We start from the raw sequence: 18,285 nt of genomic DNA, 5'->3' as shown, positions 1-18,285 counted from the left end.
GTTGGCTATTTTGAAGTAAGTGCCGTTAACCTCAGTCCCCTGCTGGGCTATAGAACGTGAGGAGTTATTCCTCCCATCCAGCTGCACCCCGTGAGCCCCCTTCCCCTCTCCTTGCTGTCCTCTGGTTTCCACTATTCTACTCTTACTTCTATGAGATCAACTACATTAGCTATATTGAGCCCCCACACTTTAGTGACATTGTGCAGTGTTTGTCCTTCAGTGGCTGACTCATTTTATTTAACATCGTGTCATGGATGACAGGATTCCATTCTTTTTTGGGGGGGAGTGGGTACTGGGGATTGAACTCAGGGGCATTCAACCACTGAGCCACATCCCCAGCCCTATTTTTTTAAAAATATTTATTTTTTAGAAGTAGTTGGACACAATACCTTTATTTTGTTGATTTATTTTTATGTGGTGCTGAGGATCGAACCCAGGGCCTCGAATGTGCTAGATGAGCGCTCTACCGCTGAACCACAATCCCAGCCCCCCCAGACCTATTTTGTATTTTATTTAGAGACAGGGTCTCACTGAGCTGCTTAGCTTCTCACTGTTGCTGAGGCTGGCTTTGAACTCGCAATCCTTCTGCCTCAACCTCCTGAGCAGCTGGGATTACAGGCGTGAACCACTGTGCCCAGTAGATTCCATTCTTTATGGCTGACGACATTCCATCATGGACGTCTACCACGATTTCTTCATCTCTTCCTCACGGGACCTTTCAAACACCCAGATACTCCACTCTGGAGGAACCGTGTGCTTAGGGCCTGAGGAAATGTGAATGAGTCATGCACAGAGCCCAGGCCCAGCTCTCGGAGATTCACACCCCCCGGCTGGGCTGGTGGAAGGGGCTGCCAGGGGAGTGCTGTTGCCACATGTCAGCGCCTATACTCCCATTGTCCCCATGAGGTCCTGCATAACTGGGGCATGTCCTTTTTCCAGATGTGATTCTTCTTCCATCCCCAAGTCACTTCCCCAACTATTGGTTTGTCCCTGGTTAGCTCTGGGACAGCGGGAAGTAGCTGAGGTTCTCCCTGTTGACAGCCATGTCTCTGAGCATCAGGAGCAAGCACAGCACTCCCCACCCTTCTTTTTTCTTTTTTTGGTACTGGGGAATGGACTCAGGGGTGCTCAACTACTGAGCTACATCCCCAGTCCCCCCGCCCAATTTTTAAAAAAATTTTGAGACAGGAACTCACTAAGTTGCTGAGAGTCTTACGAAATTGCTGAGGCTGGCCTTGAACTTGTGATCCTCCTTTCTCAGCCTCCTGAGTCACTGGGATTACAGCAGTGTGCCATGATGCTTGGCACATTTTTTTTTCCTTGAAGGAACAGATAGTAAATATTTCAGCCTCTGCCAATCACATACATCTCAGCTCTGCCATGGCAGCTTGAAAGCAGCCATAGACCATTTGTAAGTGAATGGGTATGACTGGTTGCCAGTAAAACTTTATTTTCAGAAACATGGAGGGAGCCAGGTGGAGGAGCGTCACAGTGTGCCCAGGAAATGCAGGAGCTGGCTCAGCCCCCACTGCTCTCAGTCACTGCTTGCTTTCTGGGGCAGGAGGCCTGGGGGAATTCCTGACCACTCACTGGGTCCCATGGCCCCTGCCTTCACAGATGGCTCCCCGGATGCTCTTCAGAACCCTTGCTACATCGGCACTCACGGGTGTGACACCAACGCGGCCTGTCGCCCTGGACCTGGGACACAGTTCACCTGCGAGTGCTCCATCGGCTTCCGAGGAGACGGGCGGATCTGTTACGGTACAGTCTTTGATTCTGGCTCACTGGGGCTGGGGCAGTTGGGCTAGCAGGAGCATCCAGATTCTGTAGGGCCAAAAGCTGGATCCGGGGTGGAAGCGCAGGTGAGATGCAGATGTCGAAGGACGTACCATGCCTGAATGGTGTACGTCAGCACTGCTATCCCAGGTAAGGGGGGCTCCGTCCCTGTAGTACAGTACATGTGACGTGCAGACGCCCAGCTGCCAGCAGCGTCCCTGGGCCACACTGCTCTCCGTGCAGAGTGCACAGGGCTGAAGGGAGGTAAGAGACAGTGACATAGCTGTGGCTGGGTTCACCCAGCGCTGTTTGCATTTAGTGCTTCAGAAACACCATCTCGTCTAATTCTCTAGCACTTTCATAGGATAGAGTCTTTCATTCCTCTTTTAAAAGCTGACATTTAATTGTGGTAAAATGTGCCATTTTAACTATGCCGTTCAGTGCGGTTAAGGACATTCTGCTGCTCTGCAGCCACTGTCCTCCAGAACTCTTCATCTCACATGACTGGCTATGAGCCTGTTAAATAACCTCTTCCCTTCCCCTGGGTCACTGGCCACCATTCTACTGTCCCTATGAATCTGATGTTTCTTGGAACCTCAAACGAATGGAATCACACAGTATTTGTCCTTCTGTGATGGGCTAATTTTACATACTGCAATGTCCTCAGAGTTCTTACACATAGCACGTGTCAGAATTTCTTTTTTTGAAATTGAATAATATTCCATTGTGTACACATACCACATTTTATTTCTCCATCTATCAGTTGATGGGCACATGGGCCGCATCCACCTTTTTGGCTGTTGCCAATAATATATGCTGTTATGAACGTGGTATACAAATACTGTTGAAGCCCCTGTTTTCTGTTCTTTGGGCTGTATACTCCAAATAGGGTTACTGGATTATATTGTCATTCTATGCTTATTTTTAGAGAAACCCCCACACTGCTTTCCATAGCAGTTGTGCTGTTTTGCACTCCCATCAATAGTGCACAAGGTTCCAATTTCTCCATACCCTTGACAGCACTTGTTATTTTTTTTAATAGAGGCTCATTAACATGAGCCAGTGACAAAGAGTATTTGAACTCAAGCCTGTGACTTGAGCATCTGCATTACTTTGCCTTCTTGTAGCACTTATTTTACTGTTTATGACTTTACTTCAAAGGCTTTCCTGTGAATAGCTTGATATTTACGTTTGTTAACAATTTTAATCCAATACCAGGGCAAGAATGTCTGGCTCCTCAACCAGCACTATTTAAATCTGCAGTAAAGAACCCCCTAGTAAGGGTAAGGAATGCTAGACCTGAGGTTCCCTGGCGCAGGGAGGAGCGTATTCTCATATGTTTGCCCAGAAAAACAGGCAGCTCCCTCCACCCTTGCTTGACTGGGGAATCAGAATCTGGCAAGTCGACAGCCTTGGAATTTGGGAGTAATGCCTTAAACTGGAATTCAACTCTACTGACTGATTGTGGCTTTGGTGTGTGATTCACTGTGAAACTCAGCAGGTCCTGAGGCAGGGTACTGTGGCATTTGCTTCCGTGACTCTTGCATGCAAGGTGCTCATCGGGGTGCCTGAAGCATCGGAGGGCAGGGCCTTGACACAGAGATAGGCTGTGTGCTTATTTGGCCAGCTTGCTGATAGCTTTGTAGTGTGGAAGAATCCAATCTGAGACTCACCTTCTTGGTAACACTCCACACGAGAGGACACAGTGCCTGTTCACCTAAACTGTCAGTTGCCCAGTCTTTCCCTAAGGAGCGAGATGGTCTTGGGTGACTGTGTTGACCCAGGACAGTCCCTAGCAGCACAGCACTGTTTGGATATGCAGAGCTGTCCTGCACTGTGCAGAGGTGATGGACACCATGCAGGGTGGGCCTCCTTCATTCGCCCACACCTCCTCAGTCCTTATGCAACCACAGCAGCTTCATAAGCCACCTGAGTGTTAGAGAGTTGTGGGAGACCCCAGCCTCCTGCTGTTGACTGTGACCTTCAGGCTGACTCTGCTCTTGGCACCTGAGCTTGGTGCAGAGGTGGCTTCAGCTTGGAAGGCTCCGCCAGACATGCTTCATGCCATCAGCTGCTGTCCTCGGAAGTTCTCAGAGGCACTTGCCCAGGAGGGCAGGTGGTCACGTGCATTGCTTTTGTGCTGAAGTCAGTCATCATTCTGGAATGTTAGCTCTGTGGAATGTGGGGCTGTTCCCAGTCGGGCTGGTCATTGTTCTGGGTCACTACAACATGCTTCAGAGTGTTAATGCATCGGGACATGAGGCTTTCAATAGGAAATTGCATTAAGCAGATCGCTTTGTGTGTTATTTTGACCTGGGAAGTGCCTTGGAGGAGAATGAGGATGAGCCTTTGTGACTCGGTGTGTGTGCTATTGATATAATGACTTCTGGCGTCCAACACAAGCTGGCTTGGGTTAGACATCTCACAGCGAACCTCCCAGGTAATTTGGAGATTTCCCGGTGAACCGAAGCACTCTCATTCCCTATACTCCGCAGAACAGTGCCTGTGCGCTTCTCAATTTGGAGTCTGTCGAGGCTGTACTGCATAATCTCTCATGGAGTGATTTTTTCGAGTATGTAGAAGGCATTTAACAAATCAGTAATGAAACATGTCTCCTCAAAGATCTGGCCTTTAAAAAAGAGCTGAATTAGAGCAACAGTTCTTGAAAATATGTGAAAAGTAGCCACTCTGAAAAAAAAAAAGCAAAAAAGAATAATCCAGGATTTTGCTATTGGACTGGAGAGTGGTCATGTGAAGGGAATCTCTGTCCAGAGAGAAGGTTGACCGGAAGCTGAAGAACAAGCATCGTCAAGCAGACACCATGGTATGCTAGGAGAAACAATTGTCACAGTTACCAGATCACTGTTCCCAATAAAGAAAAGTTTAGGGTTCTGGCCTCAATTTATAGAAGAGAAGATTTAAATTGCACCTCAGGAAAAATTTCCACACTGCAAGGACCATGAAACACTCACAGGGAAATTGCGAGAGTCTTGTCTCTAAAGAAAGGATGTCATCCGGCTTGGCTTGTATGTGTACACCTGTGTGGTGGGGGTGGCTGTGCTGGGGACACTTCCCTCCCTTGTCCCTCTGCTCCCAGATCCTATTTGTCTCTGGTTCTGCAAGCCGAGCATGTGGAAAGAGCCTGATTGCTTAATGAGCTATTTCAAAACACATAGCTTCCCTCTCTATAAATGTTCCCGGGGAGGAATGGAGCTTGGAAAAGTTCCCCTGGTGATCTTGCTCTTCTGTCTTCTTGATTGAAAACTATTGCTCGGCACTCTGGTGCTGGTGGGGTGAGTCTAAGCCTGTGGGGCCCTGGAGCCTGTACAGTGCGTCTGGCCATCTGTGCGAGGAGAACCCTCTGGGGGCAGTGGTGCAGGGGTGGGCACTGGGATGTATCTCCCAGGCTGTTGATGGCAGCTGGCAGATGGAGTGGTGAGGTCCACCCTTGCTGCCCATCCCCAGCCCCACCCCAGCCCTAGCTCTTACTGTTCCATAACCCTCCAACTGTGATTGGCACAGACCTCTTGCCTGAGATCCTGTCTCTCTCTCTCACACACTTTTTAAAAAGACTTGACTATTACTTGGGCTTTAGTAGGAGGGATTTTGCTGGGTACAGGACTAACTATGGGGCTGATATGGCAAAAGTGCTTGTCCAAGAAGCCAGCAGGCATTTGTTTCACCCAGGAAGGGACTGGCTAGATGGGCCATTGGAGGTGGACAAGAGGCTTCGCCTCCCAAGTGTGGAAGATTCACATTAGAGCCCTGGGGAGGGGACTTCACGAGGGGAAGGGAGGTGAGTGGCCTCAGCCATTATGGAATCCTGTGCACACATCTCAGACACTCTGAGAATGGTGTTGGCATGGGGAGGACCTTGTTTCACCCCATTGATGGATAGGTAACCAGGGTTATGAGAGGTTAGGTCAGTTTTTTTTTTTTTTGTCTGCGTCAACCAGCCTTACACTAGTGGCAGCTGCAGACTGGCCCCCAAAGCTTAGTGGCCATCTGAGGGCTGTGTCCCTGCAATCAGCCAAACCCCTCACCACGGCTGGAGGTTGAGGGTGGATACCTGATAATTTTAGACGTGACGTGCCTTGAGCATGCTAGGCACGCCTTTGGCCTGCATCCATTTTCTGTAACCCTCTGAAGAACCTTCAAGATGATTATTAATATGATTATTTACCAATGGGGAAACTGAAGCTGAGTAGTTGGGTAGTTTGTTCAAGACCACAAGAGCTAGTAATCAAAGCAGGTAGGATTTGAACCTAGCACATTCAACTCCAAAACATGTCTTCTGCTGTACATCACCCCAAGGCAATGGCTGTAGTACTGTCATATGAAAGGACATCACCCTATTGGCCAGCTTTCTGTCTTATTGAGACCAGAGTTTGAGACAAAATTGGATTCTCCACTTACTGATGGTGGGTGTGGCCTGTGCAAGCTGCAGGTCTCTGCAGCCGAGAAAGCCCATTTTAGGGTTGGCAGCTAATCACAGCACGATGCCTGCCACAGTCAGGGCCAAGGGCCATGGCCAGCAAAACTGGGTTCTTCTCCACTACTGTGGAGGGGCAGGGGCAGTTCTGAGGAGTGGACTGTGCACTCCAGTGTTGCAGCAGACCTCAGAAGCTTGCCACCAACTTCCTTCCAGCTTCTTGTTGCTATGGAAGGTCAGGGTCAAAGGAGTAGAATTTTTTTTTTAGATATAAAGAATAGACCCAGCAACTCAGGAGGTTGAGTCAGGAGGATCACAAGTTCCAGGTCAACCTCAGGAACTTAGCAAGGCCCTATGCAAATTAATGAGCCCCTATCTTAAAAAAATAAGAGGGACTGAGGACCTACCTCAGTGCTAAAGCTCCCCTGAGTTCAATCATCTATACAAAAAAGAACTCTTGCAGGAACAAGAGAGAAGAGTGATGGGGGCTGATGCCTGAGTAGGGGTTTATATAATACTTGCTTCTCCCTCGTTATTAATTAGTGGGTGCAGCAGAAGGTCTATGCTATGAGTCCAAACTTATGCTAATCAGAGTTTGAAAAAGCACTAATGCTATTGGTCCAAATTTATGCTAATCAGATTTGGAAAAGCAATAGTGGCTATTGGTCTAAACTTATGCTAATCAGAGTTTGGAAATGCTATTGGTCCAAACTTAGGCTTATCAGGGTTGGGAAAGACTATTGCTATTGATTGGCCCTGCATTCCTTGCAGGTCTGCCCCACTTCTGTATTCTTGCTGCTGCTCTTGGGGAGGTGGGAGGTTGAGGTCCTGGGATGGTGAATGCTCAGGGTATTCGGCTGTAGTACTGTGTGGAGTGGGTGCCACACCGAGCCTGGGCTGGGTCTCCATGGGGCTAGGTGTGCCCGGGCTTTCTGAGCCTTGGGTCCATGATGGCATGGCTGGCTCCATGTGCTGCCTGTACTCCAGCCTGAGTGCACTGCCGCTCTGCAGCTCTGGAACAAGGACTTGCCTTCCTCTGAGTTGATGACTTTCCTTTTAGTCCATTAAGCTTCAGATAACGTTCAAATGTTCACATTAGGCTCTAAATTGTCCAACTTTTCTTTATAACTGTAATTGGAGAAAGGTCACATTTTTAAGCCATAATATGTTTAACATGCTCTCAAGTTTAGGCTTTTATCCAGAGTCCCTTGTCCCTGTGTCCTTCAAATTTGTCTTTATGAATCTTCTGTGAGCAGACACGAACTCCAGGAGAGGTGGAGGAAGGACCTGCTTACTTAGGAAATGGGCCTGGGAACAGCTCTCTGAAGCCATGCACAGAAAAAACACATTCATTTCACTCTATTTTGGGGACGTATAAAAATCTGCCTGAAAATTGGTCTGTTCTCAGGGAGCATGCTTTCTATTTTATTATATTCAGTGCCATTTGAAGAGGCTAAGAGTACGTTTGTAAACTTTGCTGCAGATATTGACGAATGTTCTGAGCAACCCTCCGTGTGTGGCAGCCACGCGATCTGCAATAACCACCCGGGGACCTTCCGCTGCGAGTGTGTGGAGGGCTACCGCTTCTCAGACGGGGGGATGTGTGTGGGTAAGTTCTTCAGGCAACGTTTCAAAGCGTGTCACGGTGCCTACCGACTCCTGTGGGAGAGGGATCGTTCTGGTATCGGTCCTGGTGGAGCGGGTGACCTTTCTGCTATCAGACGGGCAGTTTCCAGAGGACCGTGGACCTTTCCTCTGCCCTCCCCCTACCTGGAGAGTCAGGCTGCAGAAGTTTCATCTGCGACTGTAACACTGTCCGCTTGCCTGCTGCAGGTGTCCACAGTGCGTTTGCTTCATCATTAAGCTTCTCCTAATCATTCTTGGTATGCTTTTAGTGGCTATGAAAGCTCTTCCACTTGCTTCTCCCTCATCATTAATTAGCAGCAGTGGGTGCAGCATAAGGACCAATTTCGGGTATCTTTATGCTATTAGCTGTCGTAGACCAGATTCTCCATGAGTTCTGTCTAAAATCCCACTCCATCTATTTATGCAAATTAATTTTATAAACTGCAGGTCACAGTGTACCGTTTTAGTCTTTAAAAAAATTTTTTTTTAGTTGTAGATGGACACAATACTTTTATTTTATTTATTTTTATGTGGTGCTGAGGATCAAACCCAGTGCCTCATACATGGGAGGCAAGCGCTCCACCACTGAGCCCACAAACCCTGCCCAACTTTTTAGTCTTACTGAGGCAAGTGGATACTACTGACTAGGCTAGCTATGCTCTTGGTGGTTGATGGTTTGGTGGTGGGGACAACGGGCCAGTCACAAACAGCGTTGTCTAAACCCTTTCTTGTTCTGCCACTGCTCGTTGACCTTGGTTCCAAGGACATTAAGGTTCCCAGGTTTAGAGGGCCGCATGCTGGATGGCCACCTGAGCTCAAGCATCTGTCAGCGTAAAGCAGATCCTCACGTGGGGTCAGCTAGCTGTCACTTTGTCCTTCCTGCCTGCGTGCAGCGCCTGTGGTACTTTCCCTGTGCTCCGTCTTGCAGCTCAGACGAGGAGCCAAGGTCACGGGGTGAGGTGTGTCTGTGGGTGGAGGGAACAGGCAGTTCTCATGTTTTGAGTGTGACCCAAACATCTGCAGGCTCAGGGAGGCCCATCCCCTGCACAGCTGGGATTTCAGCTTGCTCTGCTGGAGTTTTGTCTTTTTCCTCTTGACGGAGAACATCAGTTTCTCTGTATTTGGCCTGACTTCCTCCTCTGCTTTTTGAGGTCAAAGAGATTCCAAAGTTTGCTTTTAACGGCAACACCATCTACTGCCCATGTTGTCTCAAGATGGATAATAGTTTCTTTACCCCCCTGGTGGTGGTGTGCACAGTAACTGAAATCCATTTTGGGACACGTGTGGGCGGCATGGTGGCCTGGATCTGACCATGCCTGATGTCCACGCCCATTGGAGGGGCAGGGAGAGTGCTGTGCAAATGTCTGCTCCTGGTCATTTGATTTTTGAGGACACTCATCCTCCCTGGGCCTCAGTTCCTTATCTGTAAGGTAAACAGACTGGACTTGACCAGTGGTTTCCTGTGTCCCATGGAGCTCTTGGAGGTGCCTCAGGAGTTCCCAGGCCACAGGGAGGCCACAGGCAGACCCTTGTTCTTTCCTCCTGGTCACTAGCCTTCCATTTTTCTGTATATCAAATTCTGAGTGAGGTGTTTGAATAGTGTATTCCACTGCTCAAAAACAAGGGTGAGCAGTGCAGGTCATCACTGATCCCGGGGTTCAGCTGCATGAGGCTTCCTCCCATCCCTTCCCCCAGCCACTTGCAGTGTCCCGGGCACCTCCATCCTGCTTAGCCCTTTACCCTGTTTGTTAGCTCTTTGGGGAACCAGATCTAGCTGAATACGTTTAAATAGCTGGCTTGTCACTGCATAATTGAGTGTCACTTTATCTCCTTCCTTCAATGTCATACAAGGAAGTGTGGGCTGGGACGGTTTCTCTGTGGGACAGACTGGGAAAGGTGCAGAATGAGTCCTGGTGGCTTAGGAGGCTGAACGAACCCTTCCAGCTACTTGGGGCCAGGGTTCAGGCAGGACACATGGGCTGGTCACAGAGGAGTCTCCCTTCATGACCGCTGTCCATTACTGGGGCCTAGTAGACTCGCATACTGGTATTTTCTGTAAGCCTATGACTTTCTTTTCCACTAGATGCAAACTTCTGTAGTTAACTGAAATATTCAAAACATTTTTGAAGGAGTTGGGCCCTAGCTTGCCCATAATTCACCTTAGATGTACCTGAGTGGACATGGCCCTGGGATACTGACCATGTATATGGGGCGTGGAAACCTGGAGATTCTGCTTGTCCCTCAATAGGACATCTCTGCAGCACACATTATGCACCAGCCCCTCTCAAGGCAGGAACAGGGCCAAGCTCAGGTGAAGGCTACTGTGCACAGATCCCCTTGGCCTTGCCTTACCTAGTGTTCCTGTCCCCTCCCTTGCTAGCTGTTAGGAAAAGCTGTCCACCATGATCTTCGTTTTAGAACTCTCAGTAATGGGGGCTTTATGAAACCTCCTTTGCCCCCTGCCCTTCCCCTCCTTCCCTCCATTTGTCCTTCCTCGGCATCTCCTTCCCTCTCCTATTGCCTCATTTTCCAGCCCTGACCTGCCTGTCAAACCAGCCTGGCAAGCCACCCTGCTGTCCTCCTTAGCCGGTAATCGCTCTTCAAGAATAAATGAACCAGGAAAGTGAAATCCTGCCTTGAGAATCTTTTCAAATCCTCTTCCAAACTTTCCCGTGCCCTCATCCTGTGGCTCCCCTTTGCTGAATGAGTAGGGAGGTAGGGAAGTCACCTCTCTGCAGTCCAGGGCCTCCAGGGAAAGGAGGCTGTGCTGGTGCCCCACTGGGGTGTCAGGTCTTCTTGAAGTTCTTGGTCAGCTTTGCTCTTGTGGCACTGGCCACTGGCTCTCCGAAGTACCATGCTGCTCTCTGCATGCACAAACCATCAAGGCCATCTGGACGCCCTGGATTCCTTATCTCAGGAGAACTGGAAAAAACTCACACTCAGCTGAGTGTTCCTTTGCACAATTCAGATAGAAATCACAAATAAGCAAATCACAGCTCCCTGAGCGTTAGCAGCCGGGCTGTGGAGCGCGGGTGGCTCTCTGCACCTCCAAGTTCAGCTCACGCTGGACGCAGCCTCAGCCCTTCTCATGGCCGCCTGGCAGAAGCTTGAGGGAGCAGCTCTCCAGCCCTCTACCACTCTCTCCCTCTGCCCCAGTGTTGGCAGCCCGGCTTCTGGTAGTTCCCAGTGCCAGCTGCTCTGCGTTGATAGCTCTTAGTGCAGCCAGCTCTGCTGTATTGGAGGCAAAGGTGACAACCAGGGGCCTCTACCCCCACCCCCAAGTGGCCTTATCAGAACTTCTGCTGCAACACAAGGAAGCATCTCACACACTGTTCTGATAAAGGGCAGGGGTGGGGGTGCTGCTTATATAGACAAAGAGGCAGGCTCAGGCCTGCGCAGTGTCCTGCAGCTGGCCACAGACCTTCTGCTGAGTCATGGGGAGTGGGGGCTCCTCGGGACCTGATTGAGGACAGCTGAAGTGCTGCAGAGGGGTGGAGTCATTAGGATGGACCTGGACAGAGGCCACCAAAGCTAAATGTCTGAATGCCAAGGTGTTTGGGACAAACTTTAGCTGTTAACAACAGAGGAAAAATTTAAGAAGTACCTGATGGGAAGCACTGGGCCTTCTCCATCTCAAACTCCCAGACCTGCGGAGGGCACAGCGGCCTCAGGAAGACCTAGGAAGTACTTTCCTTCCAACTGGTGTAAAAACATTAGCTTTCAAATGCTTTATGGTACTAAACTATCTATTTTTGTGGTAGTGGGGGGACTCTGGCAATGGTTGTGAACATGCTGTCTGCCCAGGGGGCCCAAAGCTGTAGACCCCGTGTGTCTCAGATTCTTGGCTCCAAAGCCACCCCAGCAGGGTTGCCGTGGGAGTGTGGCCTCTGCAGATGTCCTGCCTCTGGGTCCAGATGAGGAGGAGCTTGGTCCTGGGGCCTGTTGCAGGCTGTGGTGTGGTTAGTGGCCTGGGCCAGAGCCTGGGGTGAAGCTGAGGTGGGGCCAGGCTGAATGCCCAACCAGGGTGTTGGTCAGTGAGGACATGTGACACAGTCCAGGAGGAGGGGACAGCAGGAAACAGTGGAGAGCACGGTGACCCCTGCACACCTGGCGTCCAGGCGCTGTCCCTCATTCATACCCCACTTGGCCAAAGCATAGGTGAGGAGGAGCTTGGGAGGTGCCTGATGCTCAGGGACTCTTCCACCAGCGGGTGATAACTTTTTGTTCCGAAGCCATTGTGGACCAGCGCCCCATCAACTATTGTGCCACCGGCCTTCACGACTGTGACATCCCGCAGCGGGCCCAGTGCGTCTACACGGGAGGCTCCTCCTATGCCTGCTCCTGTCTGCCCGGCTTCTTCGGGGATGGCCGAGCCTGCCAAGGTGCGTGGTGCCCCCTTTCCCACCAGGTAACCCAAAAGGGTCCCTAGGTGGGACTTGTGCTCCGCTGGTCACCAGCTTGCCTTGGATGATAAGAAAGAATGGTCCTCTCAGCTCTCCCGGGACGTGGGCAGCTGACCTCTGCTGTTGCTGGAACCATATGCTTTCTCGGGGGCTATTCTCAGCCCCTGCTGATTTGTCCTACGTGACTGTCTCGCTGTGACTGTCTCGCTGAGGCGACAGTTAGACACCTGCTCTCTGTTGGGGACTGGGAATGTTGTTTGTCTTGTACAAAAGGATAAACAGTGCTTGCATGCTCATAGCTTAAAGTCCACGCTTTTATTTAGTAAAATACACATAGTTATTCAGCCGGCTCACTCCAGCCTCTCCACAAAAAGCAAAGTTTCCTAATTGGATAAATAATGACAGAGTCAGAGAGTAAATGACGCCATAGAGTTCAGGTTTGGCATCAGCCCATCCTAGGAGACAGGGTGCCCTGGAAGGTGATTCTGGGTAAGATGATCCATGAACAGATCACCCTGAGTCTCTTGGATACAAAATTGCTTAAAACTGTACCATAGAGTGTTTCTGAAAAGTGCATACTTTCTAAGATCAGCCGTCACCTCTGAGATACTCTCTCTTCGTTACTGCACAAGTGAATTTTCTCTCGTCCCTGAGGCTCTTCTGTCCAGCAGTTAATGATCTGTCTTCAAACGCCCAGCCATTTCTGAAGCTCTCATTGATGATGGGAGGGGTCATCTTAAGGTGCAGATGAATCCTCTCTTTCCCCTTCGGCAAGCATGACATTTTCATGAGAATATTATTGCCAAGGTGAAACACACTAGGTGGAAAGGTACTAGATGGAACTGAGGACCTCGTGTCCTGATAATTAATATTTAGCTGGGCATGGTGGCACACACCTGTGATCCCAGCCACTGGGGAGGCTGAGGCAGGAGGATCACAAGTTTGGGGCCAGCTTCAGCATCTTAGCAAGCTTAGTGGTAAAGTGCTCCTGGGTTCGATCCCCTTGTCAAATAAAGAAGAAAGAAAATTAATATAAGGTGACTTTAAAGTCATCACAGCTGGCCCCCATAGATTTGAGTAAGTGCCTTATGTTGCTGTGTAAGCCACAAATTCCAGAAGCAGTCTCACTCTCCTGGCCCTGTGACTGTTTTGCAGATGTGGATGAATGTCAGCCCAGCCGATGTCACCCCGATGCCTTCTGCTACAACACCCCAGGTTCCTTCTCGTGCCAATGCAAGCCTGGCTACCAGGGAGATGGCTTCCGATGCGTGCCTGGAGGTGAGGTGGTGGAATATGTGGGGCTGGTAGCCATCTCCCTGCCCAGGGGTGCTGAGTACATGGCCCCTGGGCAGGGGACAGAGGGGAGCGGGGAGGGGAGGCTCTGTGGAGGGGCCTACAATTCTTGAGGTGGGAGATGGGAGCCCAGGCTGCAGCACAGAGCCCCTCTGGTGTGCACTGCACAACCCAGTGGGCAGACAGGGACCGTGCTTGCTGGCAGCCTGGAACCCATCACCTTGGACTTCAGAATAAGGACTGGCCTGTTTGTCAGGGTTCTCCAGAGAAACAGAGCCCAAAGGACATACATGTGGGGAGTGTGTGTGTGTGTGTGTGTGATTTATTATAAGAGTTGAGTCAGATAATTACGGAGGCGACAAATCCCAAGATTTGCAGTAGATAAGCAGGATACCCAGGAAAGTTGGCAGCCTGGTTCTAGTCCAGAGACCAGCAGGCATGTGAACCAGGAAGAGCCAATAATTTAGTTCAGGTCTTGAGAGGGAAATGAAGTTCCCCTTTGGAAACCTCTGGGCAGAAGAATTCTGTCCTTACTCAGGATAGGGTCAGCGTCTTTGTTGTGGTCAGCCTTCAATTGATTGGACTGGACCCACCCACATTAGGAGGATGATCTGCTTTACTCAGCCTATCGATTTATATATTAATCTCATTCAAACACATTCTGTGGAGACACCTAGAATGATGTATGATCAAATATATGGGCACCATGTGACCCAATCAAATTGACATAAAATTAACAGGTTCCTAAAGAGCCCTGGGGAATGGAGTTGACTTGGGGGTATGAGACAGTGTGAAGGGCCGGCGCTAGGGGAAGATGCAGACTGAGGACTCCTTGGAAGAGCCTGGATTGCCTGTATTCCAGACCCGGACATGCAGCTTCTCCAGTCACTGCTGACCTGAGACTCAGGTGGCCACTCCCTAGAGCACAAAGTCCCAGTGGCTCCAGGCAGCCCTAGCACGAGTCTGGGAGGCTCTCAGCGGATGTTGTTGGATGCATGAACCTAAGTGGCTGCTGTTTGTGCAGAACTGATTACATGCTCGGTGATTGTGTTGGTCAGATTTCTATCATGAGAAAATCAACTTAAAAGGAGAAAGATTTATTTTGGTTCTTGGTTTCAGTCCAGGGTTGGTTGGCTCTGGGATTTCTGGGCCTTTGATGAGTCGGAACCTCATGATGGGGAGCATGTGGTAGAGCAGGGCTGCCCACCTCTCAGTGGCCATGAAATAGGGGGAGGGCCTGAGGTCCCAGTATCTCCTTAAGGCCGCGCCCCCAATGACCTAACTTCCTTCCACCAAGCCCTGCCTCCTAAGGGTTCCACCTCCTCCCAAGGGCACCATAGGCCCCCAGGGGCTGGCAACAAAGCCTCCAACAGTGGCCCTTGGGGGATGTTTAAGATCCAAACCATGAAAGGCTCTGCAGCCCCTGCTTCATGATGAACCATGCTGATCTTCTCAGGCAGGTTCTTTACACATAGGCTGCTGAACTGGAGGAAGGGATAAGGCCCTTACAAGGCCACCTGGGGAGTCAGTGTTTTAGACCCAGCCCAGGTCCCCGTCACAGAACCCTAGGTCTGACCCACAGTGTCCTTAGACTTCCCATCCTGGAGTTAGCCAGTTACGTGGTTTGTTTTTAACCACTGCTGTTGCTACTGGACAGATGTGTCCATGTGACCTTAAACATTTCAATAAGAGGTGTAAGGGCATGGTCACTCCACCGTGCCTCCAAGAGGCTGCCAGCTAGCTGTCTGAATGTCCATCCCCTTCACCAGCCCTGGAGTGTGCTGAGAACAGGGGCAGGCACTGTGCTTTGGCTTCTAGTGCCCGCGGGGGCACCTGGATCTTGATGGGGCCTGCAGCTCCTTACAGTTGTTGAAGAAGGAAAGGAAGGTACATGCGCTTCCCGCACCCTGAGGGGGGTTCAGGATGTTGTTGACCTAGGAGAAAACGTCAAATCAAAGTTTAAATTTTGACCTGTAATACTAGATGTCGCTGAGCTAAATCGTTTTCTGCTTAGAACAGGAATAGCAGGGCCTGGGGCTGGGGCTTAATGGTAGAGCACTCGCCTAGCATGTGTGGGGCCCTGGGTTCCAGCCTCAGTACCACTTAACAACAAATAAATAAAATAGAGGTATTGTGTCCATCTACAACTAAAAATATTTTTTAAAAGAACAGGAATTAGCAGCCTATTTATTTATTTATTTTAATTTTATCAAGGGTCTCGCTGAGTTGCCCAGGCTGACTTCAAACTAGTGATCTTTCTGCCTCAACCTCCTGAGTCTCAAGTTTGGCTCACTCTCTGTTCTTGTAAGTAAAGTTTTATTGGAGCTGGGTGCAGTGGGGCACACCTGTAATCCCAGTCAGTAGCTCTGGAGGCTGAGGCAGAAGGATCCGAAGTTCAAAGCCAGCCTTAGCAAAAGTGAGGCACTAAGCAACTCAGTGTGACCCTGTCTCTAAATAAAATACAAAATAGGACTGGATGTGGCTCAGTGGTCATGTGCCCCTGAATTCAATCCCTGGTACCCCCCAAACACACACACAACAAAATTTTTATTGGTGCACAGTCTTGCTTGTTAGCTTATGCATTGTCTGTGGCTGTTTTCATGTTGTGAAGACAGAATCTAGCAGTTGTAACAGAACCTGGAAGGGCCAGACCCCAAATACCCCAAATAGCTTTCTTTCTGGCCTGTGCGAGAAAACATCTGCTGACCCTGGCTTAGAAGGATCCAGGCAGGGCCAGCCTTTTGTTCCTGAGCCTGCAGGTCAGAGCTGTAGCACTGCTCACAGCTTTTGGAAGGCAGGGTACAGAGAGGGCTTCTTGTGATTTGGGTCGAAGCATTGCAGCAGCTGTTAACCATGAATATGTTCAGCTGGGCATGGTGGTCACACCTGCAATCCGGCAAACCAGGAGGCTGAAGAAGGAGCAGATCAAGTTCAAGGCTTGGACCAGATCATCAATAAAAATAAAATAGAAATTAAAAATTTAAAATTGGGCTGGGGATGTAGCTCTGTGGTACTCAGCGTCCCTGAGTTCAATCCCCAGTACCACACACACACACAAAAAAATCACATCCGTTATTTGCATAGCCTGTCTCATATCTCCACTTCAAAGAGAAGCAGATGTTCCAGTTTTGGGGTTTTGTTTGCTTTGGCTTGACTCCTTGCCCTCTCTTTAAAGCTCTGTTTACTAAACAGAGACAAATCCAGGCCTACAGGTTGGATGTGAAGATGGGGTGACGACATTAATAAGAGCTGTGTGCCAGACTGTTCAGGTATTTAATCCTGTCCCCTGAAGAAATTCCACTTCTAGTTGTACACCCAGGAGAGGGTATTCACTGCCCGTGGTTTGTAACAGGTAAACACCTCAGCGACAGTTGGCAGGAGGAGTGGACAGCTGACTTCTGGTTCAGTTCATACCATGAAGTAACAGAGCAGTTGAAATGAACGATGTGCAGGGCATAGGGGTGAATCTAAAAACACAACCTTGAGCCAAGCAAGATATAAAAGCGTACAGATATACGCAGTGTGACCCCAGGTGTGTAGAATGTAAACCCATGTGAAAGCAACTCACTGTGAAAATCTCGCAGTGTGAGAATTGACACGCACGTGTGGGATGGAGAGGCAAGCTCAGAGCAGAGGTGCCCTTGGGCGGGGAAGGCACTGGCTTGCAGAGGCAGGCATGGGGGGTCTTGGTCCATTTGGACTGCGGTAACAGTATGCCCTAGACTGCCGATTTATAAACAGAAACATGTTTCTTTCAGTTCTGAGGGTTGAGAAGTCCAAGAAAGTTCTGTGCCTGGTGAGGGCCAATTTCCTGGTTCACAAGCACCCAGTCTTGGTGTAATTACGTCACATGGCGGAAGCAGCGAGGGTCTCTCTTTCTTAGGACTCAAATGGTGTTCTCCAGGGCTGCACCCTCATGACCTGATCACCTCCCGAAGGCTCGGCCTCCTTCTGCACCACCTGGGGGCTGGGTTTCAACATGGGGATTTTCGGGGAGGCAACCGTCAGGCCCAGCACAAGGGTCAGGAAAGGCATGGGTCAGCACTTAGTTGGTACCTGCTCTATACAGAACTCAGCTGGCTTTGAGGGTGGGCTGGTTAAGGTCATGGCTCCTGCAAGGTCAGCTGAGGACAGACAAAATAGAGGAAATTACTGTTTGTTCCCCACTGTCCTATGCCCTGTTCCATTGAGTCACCTTAGTAGATCACTATGACCATTTTCTTTCAAGTGCTCTGAATGAAATAGAGAACAATATCTACAAGACAGTGTGCATAGAGTGTATTCGGTAGGAACAATACCATTCCATGAAACAGTCCTCACGCGTGCTCATGTGTGTATGGGGGTGAGTGCGTGCCTGCATTGCGATGTGTGTGTGTGTGTATGTGTGAGCATCGCGTGTGTGCACTGGGTTGCCAAGTAAAATGTATTTCTTTCTGTAAGCCATAGTTAAGACAGTTTGGAAGCCATCATATTAGGAATCTGCTGTTGCATGACAAATCCCCAGAATTAGCAGCTTAACACAGTACACATTAGTCATCTCACAGTTCCCTGGGTGAAGATTTCAGGAGCAGCTTACCTGGGTGATGCTGGGCGGCTGTCTGCCCTGATGGTGGGGAGGGATCTGCACTGAAGGACTCATGCAGCCATTGGCAGCCTCGGCCTGCTCTCTCCACAGGGCTGCCTCCTTCTTCAAGGTCTTTAAGACCAAACAGCTGGCTCCCTCCAGGGCAAATGATGAGCAAAATTTGGTGGGGG

The 18,285-nt window shown here is 49.8% G+C and overlaps 1 protein-coding gene across 1 annotated transcript in view; it reads left to right on the top strand.

Annotated features, from left to right (window-relative positions):
• Positions 1-18,285, top strand: part of Nid1 (nidogen 1) — a 70,786-nt gene that overhangs the window by 30,536 nt on the left and 21,965 nt on the right. The window contains exons 9-12 of the mRNA XM_027948013.2: positions 1,618-1,761; positions 7,692-7,817; positions 12,067-12,216; positions 13,393-13,515. Of these exons, the coding sequence (XP_027803814.2) occupies positions 1,618-1,761; positions 7,692-7,817; positions 12,067-12,216; positions 13,393-13,515 (543 nt within the window). The remainder of the gene's footprint in view (positions 1-1,617; positions 1,762-7,691; positions 7,818-12,066; positions 12,217-13,392; positions 13,516-18,285) is intronic.

This window comes from Marmota flaviventris, chromosome 12 (assembly GCF_047511675.1).
Source record: "Marmota flaviventris isolate mMarFla1 chromosome 12, mMarFla1.hap1, whole genome shotgun sequence".
Taxonomy (NCBI): Eukaryota; Metazoa; Chordata; class Mammalia; order Rodentia; family Sciuridae; genus Marmota; species Marmota flaviventris.
This window is presented reverse-complemented; position numbering and strand designations above follow the sequence as displayed.